The sequence below is a fragment of the Drosophila busckii genome, chromosome 3R (assembly GCF_011750605.1).
Source record: "Drosophila busckii strain San Diego stock center, stock number 13000-0081.31 chromosome 3R, ASM1175060v1, whole genome shotgun sequence".
Lineage (NCBI taxonomy): Eukaryota > Metazoa > Arthropoda > Insecta > Diptera > Drosophilidae > Drosophila > Drosophila busckii.
The window spans coordinates 14,421,895-14,445,016 of NC_046607.1; the positions used below are offsets into that span (position 1 = coordinate 14,421,895).

At 39.9% G+C, this 23,122-nt stretch overlaps 2 protein-coding genes across 2 annotated transcripts in view; both read left to right on the top strand.

The window, feature by feature from the left end:
• Positions 1 to 3,333: 3,333 nt before the first annotated feature.
• LOC108604460 (hemicentin-2) overlaps positions 3,334 to 23,122 on the top strand; it is a 54,384-nt gene continuing 34,595 nt past the window's right edge. The window contains exon 1 of the mRNA XM_017993939.1: positions 3,334 to 3,827. The gene's annotated coding sequence lies outside the window, so the exon portion shown is untranslated. The remainder of the gene's footprint in view (positions 3,828 to 23,122) is intronic.
• LOC108604461 lies at positions 21,846 to 22,589 on the top strand. The gene is made up of 2 exons (XM_017993940.1): positions 21,846 to 21,884; positions 21,959 to 22,589. The coding sequence occupies exon 2, from the start codon at positions 22,099 to 22,101 to the stop codon at positions 22,468 to 22,470; it is 372 nt and encodes a 123-aa protein (XP_017849429.1). The 5' UTR covers positions 21,846 to 21,884; positions 21,959 to 22,098; the 3' UTR covers positions 22,471 to 22,589.

Below are 23,122 nucleotides of genomic sequence, written 5' to 3' on the forward strand. Positions count from 1 at the left end.
GCCGGCGGCGCCATAAGGCGTCAACATTTGACCTTCCGATTTAGAGTTCATTTGCATTTGCAGGCAGGCGTTGAAGCGCTGGGCGGGTCCTTGATTATGCCGTTTTGGCCTACTGTAGCCGGATTTGAGCATGTTTGAAGTTTGACCAGTCTTTTAGCCACGTGGCAGCAGCTGCTTCAAATGGTGTCATTTTTTTGTTGTTGCTTGTTGTCGGTTTGTGTTTTGGGGCCCATACACCAAAATGTATTTAGCATAAAAATTTACGATAATGACGCCAGCAGCATCAACGCAACTTTGAACGTGGGCCATGCTGAAATAGACAACAAACATTAGACGCCAGCCGCAGCCAAACAAAAAAAAGAAAAAGCAGGACAACAAAAACAAATGTTTACTGCTCAGAGGGCTGGGGCTGGTCCACGTGCTGATTGTGGCCAAATTCTGACAAGGCCTAAACGTAGCGGTCTACTGGGGGCATGTAGATGTGATTTTGTTGTCGACTGTTAGTGCGAATGTCATTGCACCTTGAACGCACAAAGTTAAATTAATATTTTCTTGCTTGTTTTTATTTTAGCATTGTGGGGCCAAAAACCCCGAGCAAAAAATATAGGAGCAACAGCATAAAGTTGGCGCTGATTTTTCCATTTAAATTGACGAAAGTTTGCGGCTTAACCGTCGCCGTCAAACTCAACTGTTGTCCGCATTTCATATTTGGATTTTTCCAAACAGATTATCAAAGTTTTGTTCTTAGTCATTTATTTAAACTTTCGGTTAGTGATACCAACACAAACGTTTCATGGCTGTGTGCGTGTGTGGGGAACCAAGCAGTGACAGTTTGATGTTAGGCTAATAGCTTTGAAATTCGCAGCTGTAATCAAAATATTTATATAAAATATGAAAACATTTTTTCATATTTTGCTTAAAGTTAAAGTTAGTTTAAGTGGTTACAAAGTTGGCTGCAAATTGCAGATTAACTGGCTTCAAGTTCAATGTAAAAATGTGAATGTTTAAATGAGTTTTAACATTCTGCTATCGATTGGCCTGCTAAAATAAACTGAAAGCCTAATTCAAAGCTTGCGAAATAGACTTGCAAGTTCTAGTATCTAAGTTGCTTGACATATTCCATTGCAAGTATAAAAGGCAAGCTAATTTACATATATTGCTTGAGCTGATAAATATTTAAGTAATAACAAGTATGTGACTGTATGTCTGTTTTATGCAAAGGTAAAAGCGAATTATGAATATTGCCAGCGCATTTGCCTTGAATAAATACACATTACTTATCATGCATAGAGATACATATGTGTGTGTGTGTGTGTCAACTTAAGCTTGCATTCAATTGCCTTTGCTGCTGACTTTGGGTGGCATACTTTGCGGCAGCCAGCAAGGACATGTTGGCGGCGGCAACAGCAACAAAAAGAAAAAAAGGTTGAAAATAAATCTTGAATTTATGTGCATTGGTATTTTATTTTATCAATACTTACAGCAACAATCGAATGAAGCAAGCCCAACAGCATGGCTGCATCCTGGCCTGGCAGCCTGCATGTCTGCATATCCTGCTTGGCTTAGGCACTTTCAATTCGCACAGTCCTTGCTTGTATGCATCGGCTTACTCGACAGGTCGCTCCCCCTCATTCAACAACGCTCCAGGCTTTGTTGTTGAGCTCTGCAAATGCGTCTATAAATTATTCATTTCGTTTGAGATGTTTGATGCGCCGTCGCCGTTGCCGCTGCAGTCTGCCGCTCGTAGTATAAGCATGTTCTACACATGCTGCGATCTTGGGGCGCGGTGTTACTTTTACTCGCATTTCATTGAATTCATTCATTTTTTAGCAGCAGCATTTCCACTTGGCAAGCATTCATTCGTTTGCTGCTTCTTCTTTTTATTTTATTTGCCTTTTTCATTTGGCAGTTTTTTGTTGTTGTTTGCCACAGCTTTGCATAAATAAGATAAACACAAGCATGTGCACATGCTGTACAGCAAGCGCGCCAGGATCCCCACAGCTGCCACAGCTCTAGCATCTTTCAAGTCGGACGGACTCGACTCTAGTCGTTTCGACTGCTGTGATTTATTTTGCACTCACTGTTTGCCAAAGTAAAATTGATTGAAGCGTTTGTTGGCGCATCAATTGATTTTCTGTAAGGCTTTTGCAGCAACCCCCAAGCTTCTTGGTCAGCGCCAGAGCTTGAAGTGCCTTTCGTCTTGTTTACAGTGGTTAAATTAACTTTTGGTCAATTTGGTTTTTGTCGAGTGGCTCGCACAAGCTTTTGTTGCAACGCGCGCAACTAACCAAGGCTAACAGTGAAACAAAGCACAAACTAAACATAATTTGTTGCAGCACATATACTTTTGTTCCTCTCTGTGTGTTGTTGTTGTTGATTGCCTGTCAATTGCTTGTTTTTGCTTAATTGTTGGCCCGACGCTTGTTAAATGCTTTCCACTTAAAAGCGTGTTGCCGTTAGCTGCAGAAATGACTGCAATTCATCACATGCCGTGCTGTGATTTTATTAAGTGACGCTGATGGTGATTGAAGCACATCTGGCAACATACACACCTGGCCAGCTGGTTGGCTGGCAACGACACAAGCTGCATGCGGCATAAATCTTGACCTGTCAGAGCAGTTCAAAGCGCAGAACAAGAAGAAAAGCGTTAAAAGATGTGCAGACAGCAATAACAATTATGCAGAATATATAAATTTGCTAACGAGCATTGCTAAATGCATACAAATGTATAAACGTGTGTGTGCGTATTCAAAAAAAAAGGCACGCAAGACACATTTTTCTTATGAATAAGCATTTATCATAATTAAAAATGCTGTCTGCTGCGACAACAGTCAGCAGCCACAGTTGGCGGCATTTCTGACCTAAGACACGCCACAGCGTTTGCGTTAAGTGCGTCATACAGTTACAGGCGACGAGCACGACGAGCGACGCTGTTGTCGAGCATTAACGAGCAGCGACTGCTACATTGGCTTCATTTGCCAGCGCTCAGCTGTTTTGGGACAGTCAAGTAATTGAGTACACGGTGTGCAATGTGTGGCATTGGAAACGCTGTGCCGCTGTTTGAGCTGCGCATGTTCACTTTGCGTGTGTGTCCCAAAGCGCAAAACACACCCAAAACTTCAGCAGCGCTCTTAAGTATGCTATAGTATTTGCTGCAAGCGCTGCGCTCTTACAATTTATGCCATAAACGTTTCGTAGCTCTCTTCGCTTTTGAGCTCGGCTATGCTCGTGTCGTATGCCACTCGTGTGTGTCTGTGTGCGTGTGTGTGTGGCGAGCTACTGTAACTTGTTATCGAAATGCCATTTGCCACTTCGAATGCCGTTGTCGTGGGCAGCAGTTGTGCTTTAGCAGTTTGTGTTAGTCGCGCGTGATTTTGTAGCCTTTTGCTTAACGCCTTCGCGTTGTCGTTAGCGTATCGCGTTGTGCACACGGCGTATGCTCAATTTAATCAGTGTTTAAGTAGCTGCATTTGCCGCTTATCGAGTGAACCAAGTGAAAGCCTCTCGTACTCATAAGGCAGCAAATTAAGTGTCATATGAATAAATGACTAAGTGACGTGTGACGCGAAAATTTCAGCCCAGACACTAGTTGTTTGCGTGTATATGGGCAATGTATATGCTTTAGCGCGCACTTAGAGCCCATGTGAATATCCCAACAATAACAAGCAATATACAGATACAGCGAAGTGTGTGTGTGTGTGTGTGTGTCTGTGTGTGTGCGTCTTCGCATTGTGCGTTAGTTGCGCTGCTAATCCAAGAAAATCTGTCACGTGCTTTGGATATTTCTTTGTACTCTACGCGCTGTGTGTTTATTGAAAAACAAAAAGGTAAGCGACGGCGGCGGCCTCGTCTTTGGATTACTCGCCCTTAGTTATAAGTATAGTTGGACTTACTGAACACGTTCAAAGTTAAGGCCATTGCGACGTGACGCATAAAAACAGCTGGCCCGGTTAATTGAATAAATGAAAAATTTACATGGTAGGCATAGGTTTGCATTATTCATGCCATAATATTTAATTAATTATATTAATTAACTATGATAGCTAGCACTGCTTAATAAGTACAAGCAGCTAGTAAGCAAAACTAAACAAAACTAAGAAATTTGAAAAGCGCTCTTAAGTATGCTAGGCTTTTTGGTTCAAGCGCTGCGCTAGATTATTGCTATTTAAATTAATGCAATGATTACAACTGCTTACAACATTTTTATGTAATTTATTAATTTTGTTTTTAAATAGCTAGTGAAATAGCATTTAAGTATTAGTATCAAAAGTTTTTATTATTCGCTATCATTGACACACTTTTTAAATTCAATTAGTTCACAAGCTTACCAAACATGACAAAGACAATTATATTATCTTACAGCTTACAGTTGATGAAATCCAACACATAAACTGTTTTAAAAATGTCTTCAACCATGTATTAAAAACTTTTGCTTTTATGGTATGCATACCTAAAGCAAAAATACAGAAACTGAAGAAAGGTACAACAGAGAAAGAAAAAAATTAGCTTATACAGTATGCAGCCCGAATTGACAAGCAAAAGTTTTTTTGTTGTTAAGCATTTTTTTTGTGACAAGCGTTGCCTTTCAAGTAAACTTTATATAATTTGCACACACACACACACACCATACTCAACACAATTTTCATATTTCTTTTGTCAAATTGTCCATGTTTTCTGGTTTGCCGCGTGCCCTGCAGCTTGCTTCAAGTTCAACGTGCATTAATAATGTAGTTGTCATTTTGTTGTCCTTGTTGCTCATCCTTGTTGTTGTGCTTATCCAGTGGCAGTCACTCCCTCTCTCTCTCTCTCTCTCTCTCTCTGACACGCCGACTCCTTTAACCAAGTAATTTGATTTTGTTTTCACTGCTGCAGCGTTTTCCGTTGCTGTTATTCTGCTTTTTAGCCATTTGTTGCTATTGCTAGCCACGAACGATTGACGTGTTGCAGTTGTGGTTACAGGCGTGTCATGTGCATGGCTTTGTATTTTAAGTGGTGTTTATTTTTTTGCTTTATCGAGTATCATTCGTTTTTTGTAATTCGAATTGATAATGAACGTATTCGTGCAAATGGCAGCGATCAGCAGCGGCCACAAAGTTTTGTAAAAAACGCTATCAATTGTTTAAAATTACAAACAAATTTTTTAAAGTTGTCAACTGCATGCAGCTTAAATTGCATGTTTTGTCATTAACCAGCAACAGACAATAAATTGGCTACAAATGCAAATTGACATATAAATACAAAAAATTAATGCAAAATTAAATGACGCGTATGAAAATTATTTGTACGCAATGCATTGAGCTAAGCTGAGGCTTTGCTTATGCATTCAACCTTTGAGTGATGCTCTTAGCAAGTTCAGCACATGCGACATCTTCATAAGCTTAATGCAGTTGTAAGCAGTAAGCATCTTTGCTTTAGTTAGGCTCAATCGTTGAAGCCATCTACAAACTAAATACTATAAATATATTTCAAGCATAAAGCTGTAAGCCAAACCACAATATTGTGTGATAAATTTAGCAACAATTTATATACAAATATTTCTTAATTTGCAGCATTGTGCAGTTGATTAAAATTTTATGCACTCTGCTCGTTTGATTTTGTGACAAATTTGTAAATATTGCAAATCAAGTAAATTCACTGCTGCTACTATTTTTTCGATTTATTTGTAAATTGTAAATGAATTCTAATTTGCAAGTGTGTGCAGCCCCTTTGAAATATTTTACAAACTAGCAAATTTGATACTCAACAATGCCTAACAGAACAAAGAGCTAACAAATTTGATAAAGTTGTACAATATTGCAAGACATTTCTCATTTTCATTATTATGCTTAATTTCTTATTGTTGTTGGCTTGCAGTCTGTGCGTTTTGTCTGCTGCTTAAGCTTCGCTGCTGCGAATTGCAGCAGGCAAACCTGCAAAGTAGTTGAAATTTCTGAATAATGACGAAAGTAACGAGCCAAGACTCTTTTTCCTTGCCTTACCCCTATTGTTTACTGGCACAAGCAACGCGCGATTATTAATTTTCTATGCTATTTTGTAGCTCTTTTTTGCGTTGCCGCCGCCAGCAGCTGCCAGTTGCCAGTCGAGACGTTTGCCGCCATTATTTCCGCGCCGCTATTTGGCCGAGTTTCTCTGCGTTTTTTGCCAACAACAATTTTTTAATATTACGAAATCTTTGCGCAAGACAGCTTTGCACATTAGTGAAGGAAATACTGTGTGCACTGAGCCAGAACGTCAGACAGGCAACAATTTGTCAGTTGTGCACACACACACACACACACACAGAGAGAGAGACTTCATTAACTTGGCTGGCAGTCATGCTTATGTGCAGGTATCAATAGCTTAGCCCCGATCAGCACAGTTAAACGGGCTAAGAAAGTTGATTTATTGACTTTAGAAGAGTTTTAAATTAAAGAAGGCAAAGCTTACAGCGCTTGGTTTTAATATAAATTGTAATATAATAATGAATGGCTTGGTTGCTACAAATAAAAAAGATTAAATTAAATAATACTTATTACAAAATGTCTTTGAACTCGCAGCTCTCTCTGTGTTAAAATTCGCTAAAAGCTGCTACTTCTTATTGAATGTTAAGCTGCTTTTGTCAGCCTATTCCAAAATTAATTATAACTCGTCGCTGAGTTGACAAAGTTTTGTTTGTGTAACATAAATATATTATAAAATTATTTAAAAAGCTAGCGCATATATTAATTATCGATAAATATTATTCTACGCCTCACACTGTCTAAGAGTTCAATTTATTGCCCTTTAAATTACTTTAAGCCAAACTTTAAACTTACATGTGTTTACTTTCGTTACAGGTAAACCTGAACTTATTTGCCTTCAACTTTACGCACGTACCGAACATAAACAAATTGTCGTTGTGATGGCCTGCGGCGTAATCACATGCGTTTATTTGTCATGTATGTAGGTAAATAAATTTTTAATTTAAAACAAACATGGATTTAAATAAGGCCAAGCTGATGCCCCGGAAATAAGCTTATATTCAAACGCGCACATACAATTGCATTGGTATGCGTAACTCTACACATGAAACGCAAAAAAAAAACTGAATATATGAAACGGCATCAAATCCAATTAGTTAATATGAAATTTTAATGAAATCGTTTCCGCTTCAAATGCAAAAAAATGAAAACAAGTAAGAAAAGTACGTTGAGCCTTGGCAGCATAATAACGTTGGTGTTGATGATGATAATAACGATGACAGGCAGTTTTTTTTTGGGCGCTACTAGCAAGAAGAAAAAAGTTTTGAACATGTTTAACCCCTGCAAACATTTTGTTGCAAGTCATCGAGTCGTTTTTTTTTTGTGCGTTTCTGGCTTTTGCATAAAATTATTTATTGTGTTGGCCACAATAACCGCAATTTGCAACTTTTTGTGACTGTCTGTGTGTGTGTGTGTGTTTGTTCGTTTTTTCCGCAACAAAGTCAAAATATTTTGTGTTTGCCAGAGAGATATTTAAATATTTTATTTGTCACACGTTCTCTGTTTATCGCTCATGCAAATCTAAACTAGCCCATAGACAAAATCGCAAAATTGGTTTAGCGCCGGCCACTACATACCGCAGACGTATACGTAATATGCGTATGCATGATATAGACCATGCGACTGTGGCTGTGGCTGTGGCTGCTGCCTCACGTGAACACCTTTATTTTTGTTGGCAGATGTCGCCGTAAGCCATTTTCACGTTTACTCTTTTTTCGTGCTTTAGAGTGCGCATTTTTAACTAATTTATTTATTTTATTTTGCTTTCATTTCTTGTTCTGTTTAACTTTGCAACCATTTTCCACGAATGTGTGTGTGTTTATACTCGTGTGTATACAGCCATTGAAATAAAATTTTTACAAGTTGTTGCGGTGGTTTTGTTCGCATTGTGTTTTCACTTGGCTTTAAGAAATGTTGAGCTTTAAATTTCGGGCTTAGATATCAGACTGTATAATTAAAATTTACACATTATTGCATTTAATTGATGCGGTCACTGAAAACTCATTAAATTTATTGTTGGCATAAACTTCATTACGCCCCAAATGTCACGCCTACTGTTTATAATGCGTGCACACAGCTCTGTCGTGTGGAAAAACGCGCAACATATTTGAGCTGTCGCGCAAAAAACAGTGAAATTAGTTTAGCTCATTAAATGCCAAAAACTATTTTAATTAAATGCGCAGCATACAAACGAGACAACAGTCAGCCCAACAACAAAAGCAGCAGCAGCCAAAAGTTTAATGCGAATAAACGAAATTTAACTTTAAGCATATTATTACAAAATATATAAAACTAAACAGAAACTGTGAGGCGTGTGGTGCATAAAAAGAAATACTGCCACATTTATTTTGTTGGCAACACAAATATAAAAAAGAATTTACAATTTTTTACCATTTGTTAGTCGTGTCGGTCGGTCGGTCGGCCCCAGCCATAAATCACCATTAAACAAATTATATACTCAACTCAACAGTTTTAAATGTCTTTGCTGTCCATTGTATCTTTTTTGCGTAAATATAAGCAGGTTTTGTATACCCCAAAAAAATGAAAAAGCGAGAAGAAGAAAAACAAAATAAGGGTGTACAATATAAAGTAAAAGCAAACAAACATGTTTGCAGTGCGAATTGCTTAGAGCATTAACATAATGAAACTGTTGCACAGTGGCACCAAGCACACGTTAATTCTTATACGCTAAACGGCATGCTGGTTGTTAAATAGAAGACTTGCAGCTGCTAGCTAGGCGTATGAGTAATATTAAGATGGCTTCGCAGCATAAAGTTTAAAATGAAAACAGCGCACAATGTGCTGCTTTTCTCTTAAAAAACAGACCACGCATAGGAAGACTTACAAGTGTCCAACCACTAAAACTTCTCTTCATGCAATTAAATAATTTATAGACCTCAAACAGCTAATTAAGTTTTAATGCTAGAGCAGCAGCTTTAATATTTAAACAGCAATATTAAAATATTGTGCATTGCACATTTTGTAGCATGTTTATTGCTCTTGCCACACTGTCGTGCAACATTATGATTATGATGATGAATACATAGCCGGTTATCAGCGTCTGCGCTGCTGCACAGCATCATTGACACGTTTCTTGGCTGTGACTGTGGCGTAGGCAAAGTTAACTCACAACAAGGTGTGAGAATTTATGAGGATCTAAAGCTTCTTTGGTTTCTTTTCGGGTTGCAAGCGACACAAATTTATTTCTAAGCATTTACAGCGCCCACTTAGCAGCATAGCTTTATGTTTATTTTCTCTGGCAGTTGTTGTGGCTGCGTGTGTTGCCTCAGGCCATGGTTAGTAGCTGCACAAATTTGAGCATCCCTTAGCAACGGGGGAGCAGTTAACAGACTCCCACACACACACACTGCAACGCAGTGGGGCATGAATGTTCCTGCCACGCAGCGGCCGCATTCTTCAGCGACCACAAATTCTCGTGTAGTTATTTTTCTTTTCGCATGCTATGTTTTTTTTTTTTTCTCTTGCTTGTGTTTTGTTTTACATACTCTGCTTTTTGTGCGCTTAGTTGCAAATGTGTTGTATTTTATTTTTACAACTTCCCATGCGCCACGCCCCAGCTTAAGTTGCCCACAGTGTGACGACGACGCCGCCGCCGCCAAGAAGTGAAAAAGTGCCAAAAAGAAGCAGCAAGCAAACAATACACAGCAAACAAAGCAACCAACAAAATAAAAACAAGCTACATTTGTTGCCTTTGCCTGTTAAAGTGTTTCAATTTTTTCTTGTCTTCTCATCTGCATGTCAGTGTGATATATACATATGTGTTAGTGTGTGTGTCTGTGTTTTTTGCCTGTTCGTTCTACTGTTGGCATTGGCACATCCGAAAACTCTGAAGTGCGTCCTTTTCCGTTTTCGCTTTGGCGCAAATTACAACGCATAATTTTCACATTACGTCAGCGCATTCGTACTGTGTCTATGTGTGTGTGTGTGTTTCTAGTCTAGTGACTGACTTCGCCTTTACTCTCTGACTTTCGTTAGTATCGTGTTCGATATGGAAATCAATATTCGTAATGGTTGTCAAGCGACATAAACGCATACATATGTATACACGAGCTTATTACTAATACATAAGTGATACGAGCATGTCAGCCAATATTTTCACTTTCGTTAAATATGCAACATGCAACATTTACAATTAACACAGCAATTTCTTATGTAAATGTTTTGAATTACAATTTAGGGAATTAGCCTACGCACTTTAAACTTAAACAAAATATTGAGGCTCACTAATTTAGGCATTAAATGTTGGGCGCAATTTCAAGTGCTTACAATATAAAAAATTATGTATTTTAAATTTGCTAGCTAATCTATTTATGTTTATATGCATATGTTAAAGCTATCGCAGCGGTATGCTTAGCAAAGTGTAAAGCTCTTAGTCCTATGAAGATATCCATTGGCATTGTCGATATAAAGACATGGAGTAGACATAAGCATTTTGTCAGAGCAAATTTACGAGCGCATTGAGCAATCGCCCTAAACTGATGCTAAACTTTTTGTGGTTAAGCACACACACATACACACAGTTACTTACACATGTGCATATATGCATGCACATCTGGCTGTGTGTGTGTGCGTCTGGGCAAAATAGTCGTAATAAACTGCCGGCAAGCTTCCTGCTGACGAATAATGTTAAAATATGGCGCCCTAGTGGGGCCAGCAGCTGGTGTATTGAAATTTGTGTGCCACGATGTGTGGCATAACTCGCTTAGTAATACGCACACACACACACACACACATGCTCAGTACAAACAATGGCGAAGTAGTGCTAAAAGGCAAAATACACAGCGCCAGCAAAAGCTGAAAAGTAAACTGCACACACACATAAAAACGTAAAAGAGTCTCGAAAAGAGAGTGAAAAAAAACGTAGAAAGAAAATCGCGCGGGTAATTTGAACCTTTTTCCATTTGAGTGACTTTCAATGTGCATAGAGATAAACAGAGAGTGCGGCTCATAGTTGGGGGCTTGGGCATCGGATCGACCTAGGATATCGACGTCAAATATCAAAGCAAAACTTTGGGTAATCCCCTAGCAACAGGTTTAGCAAGTTTCTTATTTTGACAATTGAACGAATCAAAACAAAGCAAAGCAAAGCAAAAAAAAGAAATGTCAAAATGTGCGGCAAATTAAACTGGCCCGGGACACTGTCAACTTGCAGTTGATACCGGACCAGCAGCAGCCAAGAGCTGTCTGGCCTGCCGGAAGGGCAAACAAGCAGCAGCATTTACGACATGCCACAAAAGCGATAAATGAGCAGAAAAGAGTTTCGCAAGCGTTAAAATAAAAGGATTTACACAATTTAAAAAGCGCAAGTTAAGGATTTCGATTGAAATAAGCTACTTTACGCTTGTCTATCACACTTTCCCTTTTGCTCTCTCTCATTCTGTAGTGCGCTTGCTGTTTGTCCCTGTTGATTTGGGAATCGACTTTTGGCCAACGACGACGACGACGCCCACGCCCCGTTTCCAGACAGCATGTAATCTTTCATCTTAACTGAGATTTCTTGCCACGGCTTCGTTTGCTGCTTGTTGTGTCTGAATTTCTTTTCTTTAGCGCACTCACCTTGCCAATTTTATAACCAAAATCTTTTTGTTTGCCAAGGCAACGCGCAGCGGCTTTCCTACTTCAAACATTTACAGCAAATGGTTGAGCCAGAGTCGAAAATATATTATTATGTTTGCTTTCTTATAAGCAGTAACAAGCACTTATCAAAGCGCGCCACGTGCCAAACAATAATAGGCATATTATTGTTATTGCAAAAACTCATCTGTCACATTTAAAATTCACCCAGGGCAACATTACTAGAGATGCGGCAAAACGATTGCATAACCAACAAGCAGCTGAGCAAATAATTATTTTAAGCAAAAATAAAAAGATTTCATTAAGTATAAGACGATGCTCTGAGCGTTCCTTGAATAAATTAAAAGTGAAACTTTAGCTCAACTTTAATTTTTTAGCTTTCGTTCTGCAGAATTGCAAAGTTGATTTGCTAAACTCCTCCCACTTCTCAATTAGTTTTGGCTACAATTACAATTAATCACAATATTGAACTACAAATATTTATAAGTATTTTTCATTTGCTCAAACTCTGCATATTAATTATTAAATGTATTGCATTTTATTTCGTCAGCATATTGATCTTTTCAACCCTTACTCCTTCTATGCTCTGCTAAGATTTTCCTTATCCTTTGCCAGATTACACGTGTTAACTTCATCACTTCTCCACGTCTGATGTGTTTAAACTTTACGTGTAATGAGCTTGTTTAATGACTTGTTGGACTCTTCTCGTCCTTTTAATGTACTTCCTTCAAGTTCACATGTACTTGTATTGCTAAAGCCTAAAAGGTAAAATTTTGTATGCCGGCAATTTCTAATTTAAATGCTTGCTTGCTTTTGAGCCCTGTTGCTTTTATTTGCTGCAAGGATTCGTTTGCCCATATGCATGCAAGAGTAAGCTTGCGTATTTTGAAAACACCCACAACAAAGCGAAGCAATGAAATTAAATATGTTCCCAGAATAAACACGAAAAATAAAAAGCGTCAAAATAAAAGCAGAGAACGCCCACAATGAGTATAAATTGCAGAAAACATCCCTTCAATGGGATTGTAAATAGGACGCTTATAAAACTCAAATACATACACACACATATATACACATATATATGTAATATAGTGCGGATTTATAAGCCAGGCCCGCAGCCGGCAGGCTAAGAGACGCGTTTATTTGCATTCGAAGCCAACTACATGAAGAAAATGAAATCGACGCTTGGCAAATTCATAAAATAAAGGATTTCCTAATTGCCAATTTGCATGCAGCCGCGTCTAATTTTTGCCCATTCGTTGGATAAATAAACTTCATACTGCGCCGGGATTTGCTTGCGCTCTCGCTCGCACACTCACTCACTCACTCACACTTTCGCGTGCTTTTTCTTTTTGTTTATGAATTTGTTTGCTTAGCTCGCTGGCTGGCTGGCTGCTCTGCTGTCCTGATTTCACACACAAATCTTATTTGCCCAACTGTGTGTGGGCGCCCAACGGGAAGAGTTTTCAGTTACGTGGAATTTCAGGAGCTCGTTGTCGACAACGTGCATATTTCATATGAAAAATTTTAATTTGCCCAATGCCGTACGTCCAGTTTGATAGCTGGTTCGCTCTATAGCTACACTGGGGCTAGCGCTTTCGACTGTTGCCGTTGTTGCAAGTGTGTGTTATTTATGCAAATGTCAAATATTTTGAAATGCCGCTGCCATGTGAACGAGAGCAAACGGAAGTACATTATAAAGTTTCCCACCCACTGCGGCAGCGTTGCGCGCTTGACGGCCAAATGCTTTACTACAATTTCAGCAGTCAGGCAAGCGCCAATGTTATTTGGCCAACTGGCAAACCGAAATGTGCCCTAATATGACCGGGCACACCCGCTGCACTGTTGTCTCCACTTACCACCACTCAGCTACATACCTAAGCACCACACCCCCCTCCCACCATCGACTAACAACAGCAACTGTTGTAATTATGGCATTTTTTGGATTACCCACCTTGTTGTTGGCGCTGGTCTTTTGTTGCCAACACGACCTTCTGCACACACACATACAGGTGCTCAAAGCCACCATTTGCCGCTTTGCGTTGAATCACGCAAAGTACATTTTTGAGATTATTGGCACGTTAGTAAAATTACGTGAAATTCGCGGAAAGAATTTTTAATTTAAACTCGAGAATATGTCGCAACAGAGAGCAAACAGTTTCAAATTGTCGCCAATTACTGTGGAATTTTCTAAAAACTTGTTGAATTATACAAAAAGTTAAAATGTGTTTAAATTTATTTAATTTCATGGCTGAATTGATTTAGCTGCCAGACTAACAAAACGAAATATTAGCAATCAATGATTGAATTGAAGATGTCAATTCTTGGAAATATTGAAAGGCAGTGAACTTAACCTTTGCAGGCAAGACAAAGTGTGATTGAAGATTGAACTTTGTGTATGTCTTTAAGGTAGGCGTATTGATTCTTCTATATATACAATATATTTATAACAATTGCTTAGTGTGGGCTGCAGAAAATGTAAAAGTTTAAAAAGAAATCGAGCTTATTTTTATAGCTAAAATTCACGCTAAAAACAAAAGACTTACATTATACAAAATACAATAAGAAATTCATGCTAATATAATGAAAATATGTGTGTTGACTATGCCTATTAATATAAGCTAACTGATTGCTTACTTTGTTTATGGATTAATAGCTTTTTTTTCTAGCTATATCATTTTTCAAATGTTCACTTCAACACTCGATTTAACAGGTTATAGTTGTTGTTGTTGTTGTTGTGGCAAAACGCTTGAGCGCACATTGAACCCTTCATAATGGATAGTGGGTGGTTGGGCTGGTTGGTTAACCTTAACCTATAACTGACCTTATTGTTTGATATGTGTTACAGATTTACAGTTGATTTAGCCGCCAAAGCATGGCTAATGCATGATAATCGTTCTGCCGCAAACTTTCACGCCACTTGCCAAGTCACAACACACACACACATACACTATAGTTTTGTGTGTGTGTGTGTGCACGTGTTTGTGCAAAAGATTTTTTGTGTTCGCTTTGGCTACGTGTGCGACGAGCTACTGTTGCTCAGCTCGTTTTGGTCGAGCTGCCATTCCATTTGAGATAGACATCATGTGCAGTCATTAGATTGTTTTCGATTGACGTGACATGATAATGAACGCTTTCAACTGTGTTTCCTTTTTGCTGTTTTTAAGGCAACTTGCGTCTGCTGTTGCCTACTTTTGTGGGCGCAACCACAAGAAACAATTCAAGATTGTGAAACATGCAATTTCAGTGGGGCAATGTGTTGACTGCTGGCAGCTTTTGTGGTGCCACTTTGTTTACTCATTTGTTTATGGCCAGCAAAGTGGCCCAACGCGCTGCTTATTGGGCAAGTTTTGCGCACGAATTAACGCGAATTACAATTAAATTGCGCACGACATTTGCGAAGCAGGAAACCAAGAAAGGCTTTAGCTGGAAATCTACACTATAATTAAACTGCCCAGAGCACACGCAATGACAAAAACAGCATAAAGGTTTTATATATAAATAGCGAGCACTTGTCAATATATTGATTGTAGATTGCAGCTATATACAAATGCTAAGCTAATGAAATTGTTAAATTACAAAACAAGCGACACTAATGAAAGATATGCATGCGTATGTGTGTGTGTGTGCCATAAGTTAATCTCCATAGGACAGACGTGTAAGGATGCTGACGCAGCAGCAAAAAGTTTGAATCCAATCCCACTTGATACACAAAAAATGAATTAAATATATCACGTGTCACATGTTATTAGTACATTTCCATTTGCCGCTGTATGTGTGCATGTGTGAGTGCTTCCTGCTAAACTCTTCCTGACAGCAGACACGCATTTCTGCTGTGACTTTGCCGTTGCTGCTCGTTTCACTTGGTTTGCTTTTGCCGCGACTTGATTTGCTGCGCGTTGCCTTTAATTAATACGCATCACCGTTTCAATTCACAGAGCTCGAGACCGAGCCCGAGCCCGGAATGAAATCTAGCCCGCCTTACCTACATTCGTCTAGAGCTGACACGCAAATGCAATTTGCCTTATGTAGATTATTTTACTGCTACATTTAGACTTGTGTGTATGTGTGTGTCTGTGCGTGCGTCATAAGTAAAAGATTTAAATTTAGTTCACAATAGGCTTAGCCCACATTAAGTTGCTGTATTAATATTCATACAAGACTCGTTTTCATATTAATTCTGTTAATTTAAATACATTGTTTTGCTTTTTAACAAGTTTATTGTTGGCTTTCACATTTAAAATGTGACGGACGCCGAGCAGCTGCAAAATCATTATTATTAATTGAACATTGCCAGCAGCAGCAGCAGCAGCATCGGCAGCAGCAACGTTTTGTGATTGAATCGGCAAAAATGTTGTTACATAATTATCCGGAATAATTCAGCAGCTCATTAAAATTATTTATGCTACCGCGCAATAATAAAAACAAGCCACAAACTTTTTACACGCGCTGACTAATTAAGTCGAACAAATAATCGACAAAAAATAATTTTGCAAGTTTTTTCCACAATTAATGGATGTTTATCTTGTTAACAAAATCAATTGAAAATTTCGGACGGTTCAGTGAGGCGTAACCGACAGTATGAGACGCTACACAAAGTGCTAATATAAGCAAATAATTAAACGTACAAAATTTAAGAGAAATATTGTTGTCGAAAGCTTTGAGCCTGCCGTTACTAAGGAATACAGACTGTTGATTAGGCCGTGGGCTATATCGATTCAGCTGCTCAAACTCATACAGAATTATTTATACTTCATTGGCTGCTCGGCGCCTGTTTCTAAGCTTTTGTAAAGAGTCTGCTGCTTTGCCAGTCAAACTTTACGCAAATGAGTGCACTTCCGGTTTGACGCGTGGCAATGTTTATGCACTCATAAGTATTTCTAATATTGCTCAATGGCTGCACAAACTCAACTGTACTTGGGTGCTTTATTTTGTTGCTTAGTGAACAAAGCGTTAATTGATTAATATTGAGCGCCAACATCAATTCTGTTTGAATTCAATTAAAATGTTGATTTTATCAAAAGTCATTTGGTGCCATTTATAAATATTTGCGGCATTTATAATTGACAAAAGCATGTGTAAAATTTGTGAATAACATTTAGTTGGAAATACTAATGATACGGCTCAAATTTTGTCAAAATTCCATTTGATGTAAATCGACTTAGCAGCAAAACAAATAAACAATAAACATTTATGCCAGCAGACAGATTTGCGTTGTTAAAAGAAATAGAAAATGTGAAATGAAAATCAAAAGAAAAAGAAAAAATGCTAATGCTGAGCGCATTTCATGAATACAAATTAATAGACAGGCATTGTTAAAATGTAGACGCCAGCGGCAGCTTAAAGTCAATGTAAATATTTTGCATGGATTTATGTAAATTTGCTATGTAAACATGTTATATTTTCATATGCAGACACTGTACTGTATGCTAGCGCGGCTAATGCGCTTTGCTTGCAAGGCCCACGGGTCGTATGCGCAGCATATGCGCCCAGGCTGTGTATGTAATTAAATACGTATGTGCATGTGCCGACGACTAATTTGAATTGCCAAACAAAAATATACGAGCATGCATGCCAAGCACTGCTTTAGCATATTGGTTTGCCTATCTCTGCTGCTGTTGAGTGAATTTATTTACTTATTTGACATTGGCGGGGCTTCGAAATTGCGTGTTGGCTCAGATTAGTAACGTGTGTCCGATGTGCGTGTCAGCTTTGTGTACTATGTGCCAAAGTAATCGAAACACAAAATCTCTATAGCAAATGCATCATTAACGACTAATTAGCGCGCGCTCTGGCAACATGTTGACCGCTAAAGCTGAACTTACAGCCAAAGTTGACGTGGCCGGCATGCAAGCAAGAGCCGCTTAGCAAAAATGCTTCGTGCCAGCCAAAATGCCAGTTGCATGCAAGCACGTACACACACATGAACAGCAGCTGCAGAGTGGCTCGAAGTCAGACTCTATAATCCTCAGCTGCAGCTGCTGCTTTTGGAGTGCATTAAGCAGTCAAGCATTTGGAAATTAGCGTGCTGCCAACAACACTCGAGTGTACCGTTAAGCAATGCAGCCATAAACGCTTCACGACTGTTGCGAACGCGCCCCATTACAGCCCCCCAGCCCGAGCAACACACCCACACGACCGTTTGGCCTGGCCAAAGGGCACTTAAAGTATTTATGCTGCGCGTGCTGCCCGCCGTTAAGTGCATCAGCTGACCCGCATGAGAGAGAGACTCTGCCGCCTTTGGGCCAGCGTAGACTTAACGACTTATTGTTGTTGTTCTTGCTTTGGCTAAGTTGCTCGAAAGCTTGCCATCTTTGTCGTATGTGGCGTATGCGCAATAATGGATTATGACGTGCTCATAACTTTGCCAGCCAGTACATCGATTACGGGCTGAGTTGCATTTAAGCCGCGGAATGCTCAGCACGGCAGTTAACAGCGTGTCACAGTGTGACCAAAACTTAAAATCAATTTGCAATGCAAAATACTTGATATTAACTTAATCAATCTTAAAGTCACAACTTTTCAGCATTGAGCATTGAATTACTTGCCAACTAGTGTAAGTGTTGTTTTGCTTTTGCAGCCTGCGCACCACTGTGCAGTTGGCATCTTCAAGGGGTTGAACAAATGCCAACGTAGGCGACGGCAGCGCTTGCAGCTCGACACACTCTGCGGTTACCCAGTGCGTTTATTATGCCATTCACAGTTTAATAATGATAATAACGGCAGGATATTATGCTTTTCCTGCCTGGTCTGCTCTGTGTCGTCGTCGTCGTCGCCAGTCGCCAGTCGCCACCCGCCTTCAATAAGGCTTTAGTCTCTCTCATTCTCTCTCTGTCTGCTCTTGCGCTTATGCTTGGTGGCCTGTGTGGCATTAAAACTATAATCAGTTTATGTAATAAAGTAAATTGTGTACGTAATGCGTGGTGATGCTGTCTTTTATTTATTTATTTTCATATGCGCTACTTTTTATTATTACGAACCCAAGCTATGCTTAGCGCACACAGTTGCGGGCGGGGAACTATGCGAGTCCAGCTGGCGCGCCACCATAACGTTCAATATTAATAAAAGTTTGGCCAAGTTAATTAAATTTGCTTTTTAATGTGCAGCCATGCATGGAAGACAAGCGCGAATGTAATAAATTGACCGTGTGCTTCATAATATCCTTACGCTGGCATCTTTTCGCCCGCAGCCGACACAGCGAACTTGCCTTTGTCTGTGTGTGTGTGTGCGAGCAGAAAAGTTTTCATTGAATCTGAGATACGCAATCAGCTCATAAACTGGCGCTCGCATTGCCTTAAGGCAATGATGTCATATTAATAATTGCATTAAGCACAAGAAATATTTTAAGCAGCGCATAAACAACAGATAACGAAAATTGCTTGTCTTGTATGCCGTTGCATTTAAAATGAACGATTGCTTAACATTATTTTGAGGCATAACTAAGTTTGCTTTGTCATGTAGATAATTGGGTACTTTAATGCTTCACCTGCCACAAAGTCGCGTTTGAAGTTATTTCACTCAGTCACAACGCCCAAGACTTTGTAAACGCCAAGACTTTGGCCTTAATAAAGCGCATAATGCGGCATTAGTGTGCTAAAGCGTACAGGACTCACACACACACACACACAGAGAGACGGCAGTACAAACGAACGGACGGGCGACAACAAAGTCGCCATTATGAGTTCTTTTGTGGCATTTAGAGCTCTTTGTGTGCGTCAATATTTAATGGCGCCTCGAGGCCTCAAGCCCCTTCAAGCGCGCTCGACGCCTAGCGCCTATAGCCAAAGCGTCTTAGCAAGCAAGGAGCAAGTTTTTTATTGAATAAAAGTACCGCTTTCATGTCGCTTAACAAACGAGAACTTCACACGGAAATTTAAATATCGATGGCATTAAAACGCCTTCAATTAGGGCAAACCCAAGCTCAAACACACACACACAGACAAACGCGCAACTGTCTGCAAAACTATCTACAATTTATATGAATAAGAATCATTTTGGCTTTACTTGTAATTCGCTTAACTTCAGGCAACTCAAGCAAAGCGAAAACAATTGAGGAAATCTGGCAAAGTCAGCCCAAACCGAAACGCGTGCGCAGGATTTCATGGGAATTAAGTCTTAAGCACGACTGAAGGTTAGACAGCTTGGGCGTGGGCGTGGGCTTACAAAGTTTACGTGGCGTATGAGCAATACGCACAACTTTTCAATTTGATTAAGTACACATACAAATGTTGGTATGCTAATGACTTAAGCTGCTTAAACTGCTCTGAATGCATTGCCAAAGTGCATAAATGCATTGCAAACTAAGATAACTCAACTCAAGAGACTTAGCACAGAGCCTACGAATTTAATAAGTACGCTTAAAGTTCAAGGCATCAGTTCATATCAAAAATGCATGTGTAGCTGCTGTCATTTGTATGGCTTGAAGCTCGGGCGGGGGGGCTGGCAAATCGGCTTGCCCAAATGAGGACAAAAGGCAGCCATGCGACAAAATTATGCAAAAAGTCAACAGTAAACAGTGGTCGAAATAAAAATAGCTACAGGGGTTGTGGGCGAGATATCGTCTGAGCAACGACAAAGTGAAAGCAAAATGACAAGCACATGACCTCCAGCACCTTCTCATAGCCAAGTTGAAGGCAGGAGCTGTTGAGTTAAGAAATGTCAACGGAACTGAAAATGAACATGTGAACTGCTAGACAAAGAGCTCGAGAGCACAAGCATTTTGCTGCTGTTGAAACTGAAAGTAATTACTTACAACATACATAGTAAGTAGTTTATGCAAGCAATTGTTAGTAGCTGCAATTAATTTGAGCTTCGCCTTGCGCTTAAATTATTTAGTGCACACAGTTTATATAAAACTGTGCGTGTGTGTGTTGGTGTGTGTGCGCCACCGCAAGAACTAACAAATGAAAGTAAATTATGTGAATTGCCGCCAAGTGTCATGTAATCGCAAGTCGCTCTCTAAATTATTAATACTCATGCATAAGCCAACAAAATGCCAAACATCTGCGAGAACAAACGAAAGATAAAGACGCAGACACAGACAATGGGAATATAAGGACTGCCTGCCCAAAAAACCGCCAGTCATTTGCCGAGAGCTCAGCGCACCAGTCAGATTCTCTGTCCTCTCTATCTCAGTCTCAGTCTCTCATTGCTCTCGGTTTAGCCTTGACGCGCAGGTGAAAGCGAACAAAGTGTCTTCCGTTTTAGCTTGTGTCTGTTTCTCCAGCTCTATGCTGGGGCTGCTAACAAGCGTAACGAATGACTAAACAGCGACCTACACTGCCCCGTTCCCTGCCCGCTGCTCATGCCAGCGAAATAGGCCGACTAAACAACAAGGCTGAGAATGTATGTGCCAGTTGGGACCCGCTCCTAGGCTGCTGCTGCTGCTGCTGCTCTTGCCTGCGGCTGTTTTGGCCCAATGGTGGTCTACTAACTTACAGCGCATAATCTTCAGCTGCTGTTAAGGGCGCTGAGGTTAAAGCAGGAATGTAAATTGTATTGGGCTGTGTGTGTGTTTGTGTGTGTGTGTGTGTGTGTGTGCATAGGTAACTTTAAGCCTAACTCCGCAGCTGTGTTTAATTCATTATGTATGCTTAATGTTAACAATTTAGCAGCTATTGGTTTATCTTAATGAAGCTGTCTGCCCCCCACCTAAGCCCTGAGCCCTATACGCTGGCGACCTAAACACACAGCACACGACCTTGCAAGCCCCACTTTAACTTTTATGAAGCATTCAAATTCGTATTGCGTCGTCGCTTGGCTACCGCGTCTCAGTTTCAACGCTTTTAGCCTATTCGCTCTAATCCTTCTTCATACTCAACACAAAACACTTTTAACTGGTTAGAGCTGCGTGTGTAAGTTGCTGTTGTTGTTGTTTTGTGGGTCTTTTGTCGTTTGCATTTTTCAAGCAGACTTAAATATTAAAGTGCTCATAACGGTCGGCGCGACCTCGAAGCTTTGGGATCTGGGAGTTCCCCGGCGCACACGAACTGGGGGCTGGCAGCTGGGCGTAAAGTGTTGACACTCGTGGGAAAATGTTTTAATAATTTTTGCAAAGAGTTGACAGTCATGACCCCGACTCCGGCCCAAAAACAAAAACATAACAGAGCTGCGAAACATTTAATTTTGTATCGTTTGACGCATGGGGACAAGTTGATTATAAATTTCATATCATGCACAAATAAGCGTGTAAATACTTCTCGAATGTAGCAGTTACTTTTGAGTATCGATAATGAAGTAGCACTGCTGTTATCGATAAGTATAAAAAGCTGCGTCTCATCACTAAATAAAGTTAAGCGAAAGTTCAAGCATGATTATATTAAAACCTATTAAACCTATACTTAACTGGCAATTGTGTTGTCTAGAAGCTCCAAGCTTAAGCGAACTGCACATTGACACACTGGATATTTGCAATCTAGCTGAGGAAGAGTTCGCGTGTGTGGTGGAAGTGCTGAATGCCGCCAGTGAAACCTGCAGAGATGTAAGCGTAGACGATAATGGACAAATGACAAGATTGCTCTGGCCCGTGGACATCATCAGCATGACCAAGGGCCTGCTGGAGAGTAGCTCCGCACATTGTTTTCACTGTCGTACCATTAGCAAAGAACTAATCTGTGCGATTTCCTACGATATGGGTCAGTGTATTATGCAGCCGCTGGTGGGCGTGGACAATGAGGAGGCTGTTGTCTATCGCTTGGTGTCAGCGATTGCCATGCGGCGCGACAACTGCGCTGTGGTTGCTTATGCAGTGGGCCAGCTGACATCCTCGACTGTGCACGAGCCCGACATGAGCATTGCCATCAGAGGCTTTGCCATGAGCCAGGATGCGCGTGAATCTGTTATCGACTCGATAACACGTTGCATGCTAATTGGCTAATATTAACACATCAAGTCTGCTGCCTTTAAGTTTTTTAAGCAAATCCATAGTAATAACTAAATTGCTGATATGCATATACATATACATATTTTACTTTGTACCTGCTGAATAAACGTAAACAAAGCTGTTTTCAAATTTATGAGCACACAATAGATTTATTAATACGAAATATTGCAGTATCAGCAAACACTATGTATACGTAGTATAAGTATATTTGCAATTGTTATTGTTGTTCTTGCTAAGCACACACACTTAGCTCAAACCACATACGTATATAATCTTTGCTTGCAGTCGAGAGCACATACATTTAAGGGAAATTTATTAAAGACAACAAGCTTAAGCGCATATTACCTATGAAATCCACAAAGCATTCAACTCTGGCTTCAATAACCGTTAGCCGAGGCTAATACTGCCGGCATGCAAGGTAATTATGCTGCATTTAAAGTAAACAACATGCAGGCGCTCTATGCTCCCAAGCGGCGTCCTTTCCAAAAATGATCAACTAAATGCTGAACTGGGTGTTTGTATGTGTGTGTTGTGGCATGACCATAATTACGTTGGGGATTTGATATGCTGGCTAGTTTGGAGCAGGCGAACAGCTCCAAAATTGCACTTAGCCAGCCAATGTGGCGTATGATTATTATAAGCTGCA

What these genes read in the sequence shown, in the direction of transcription:
- LOC108604461 (XM_017993940.1), top strand. Translation starts at nt 22,099, where the DNA reads ATGACAAGATTGCTCTGGCCCGTGGACATCATCAGCATGACCAAGGGC.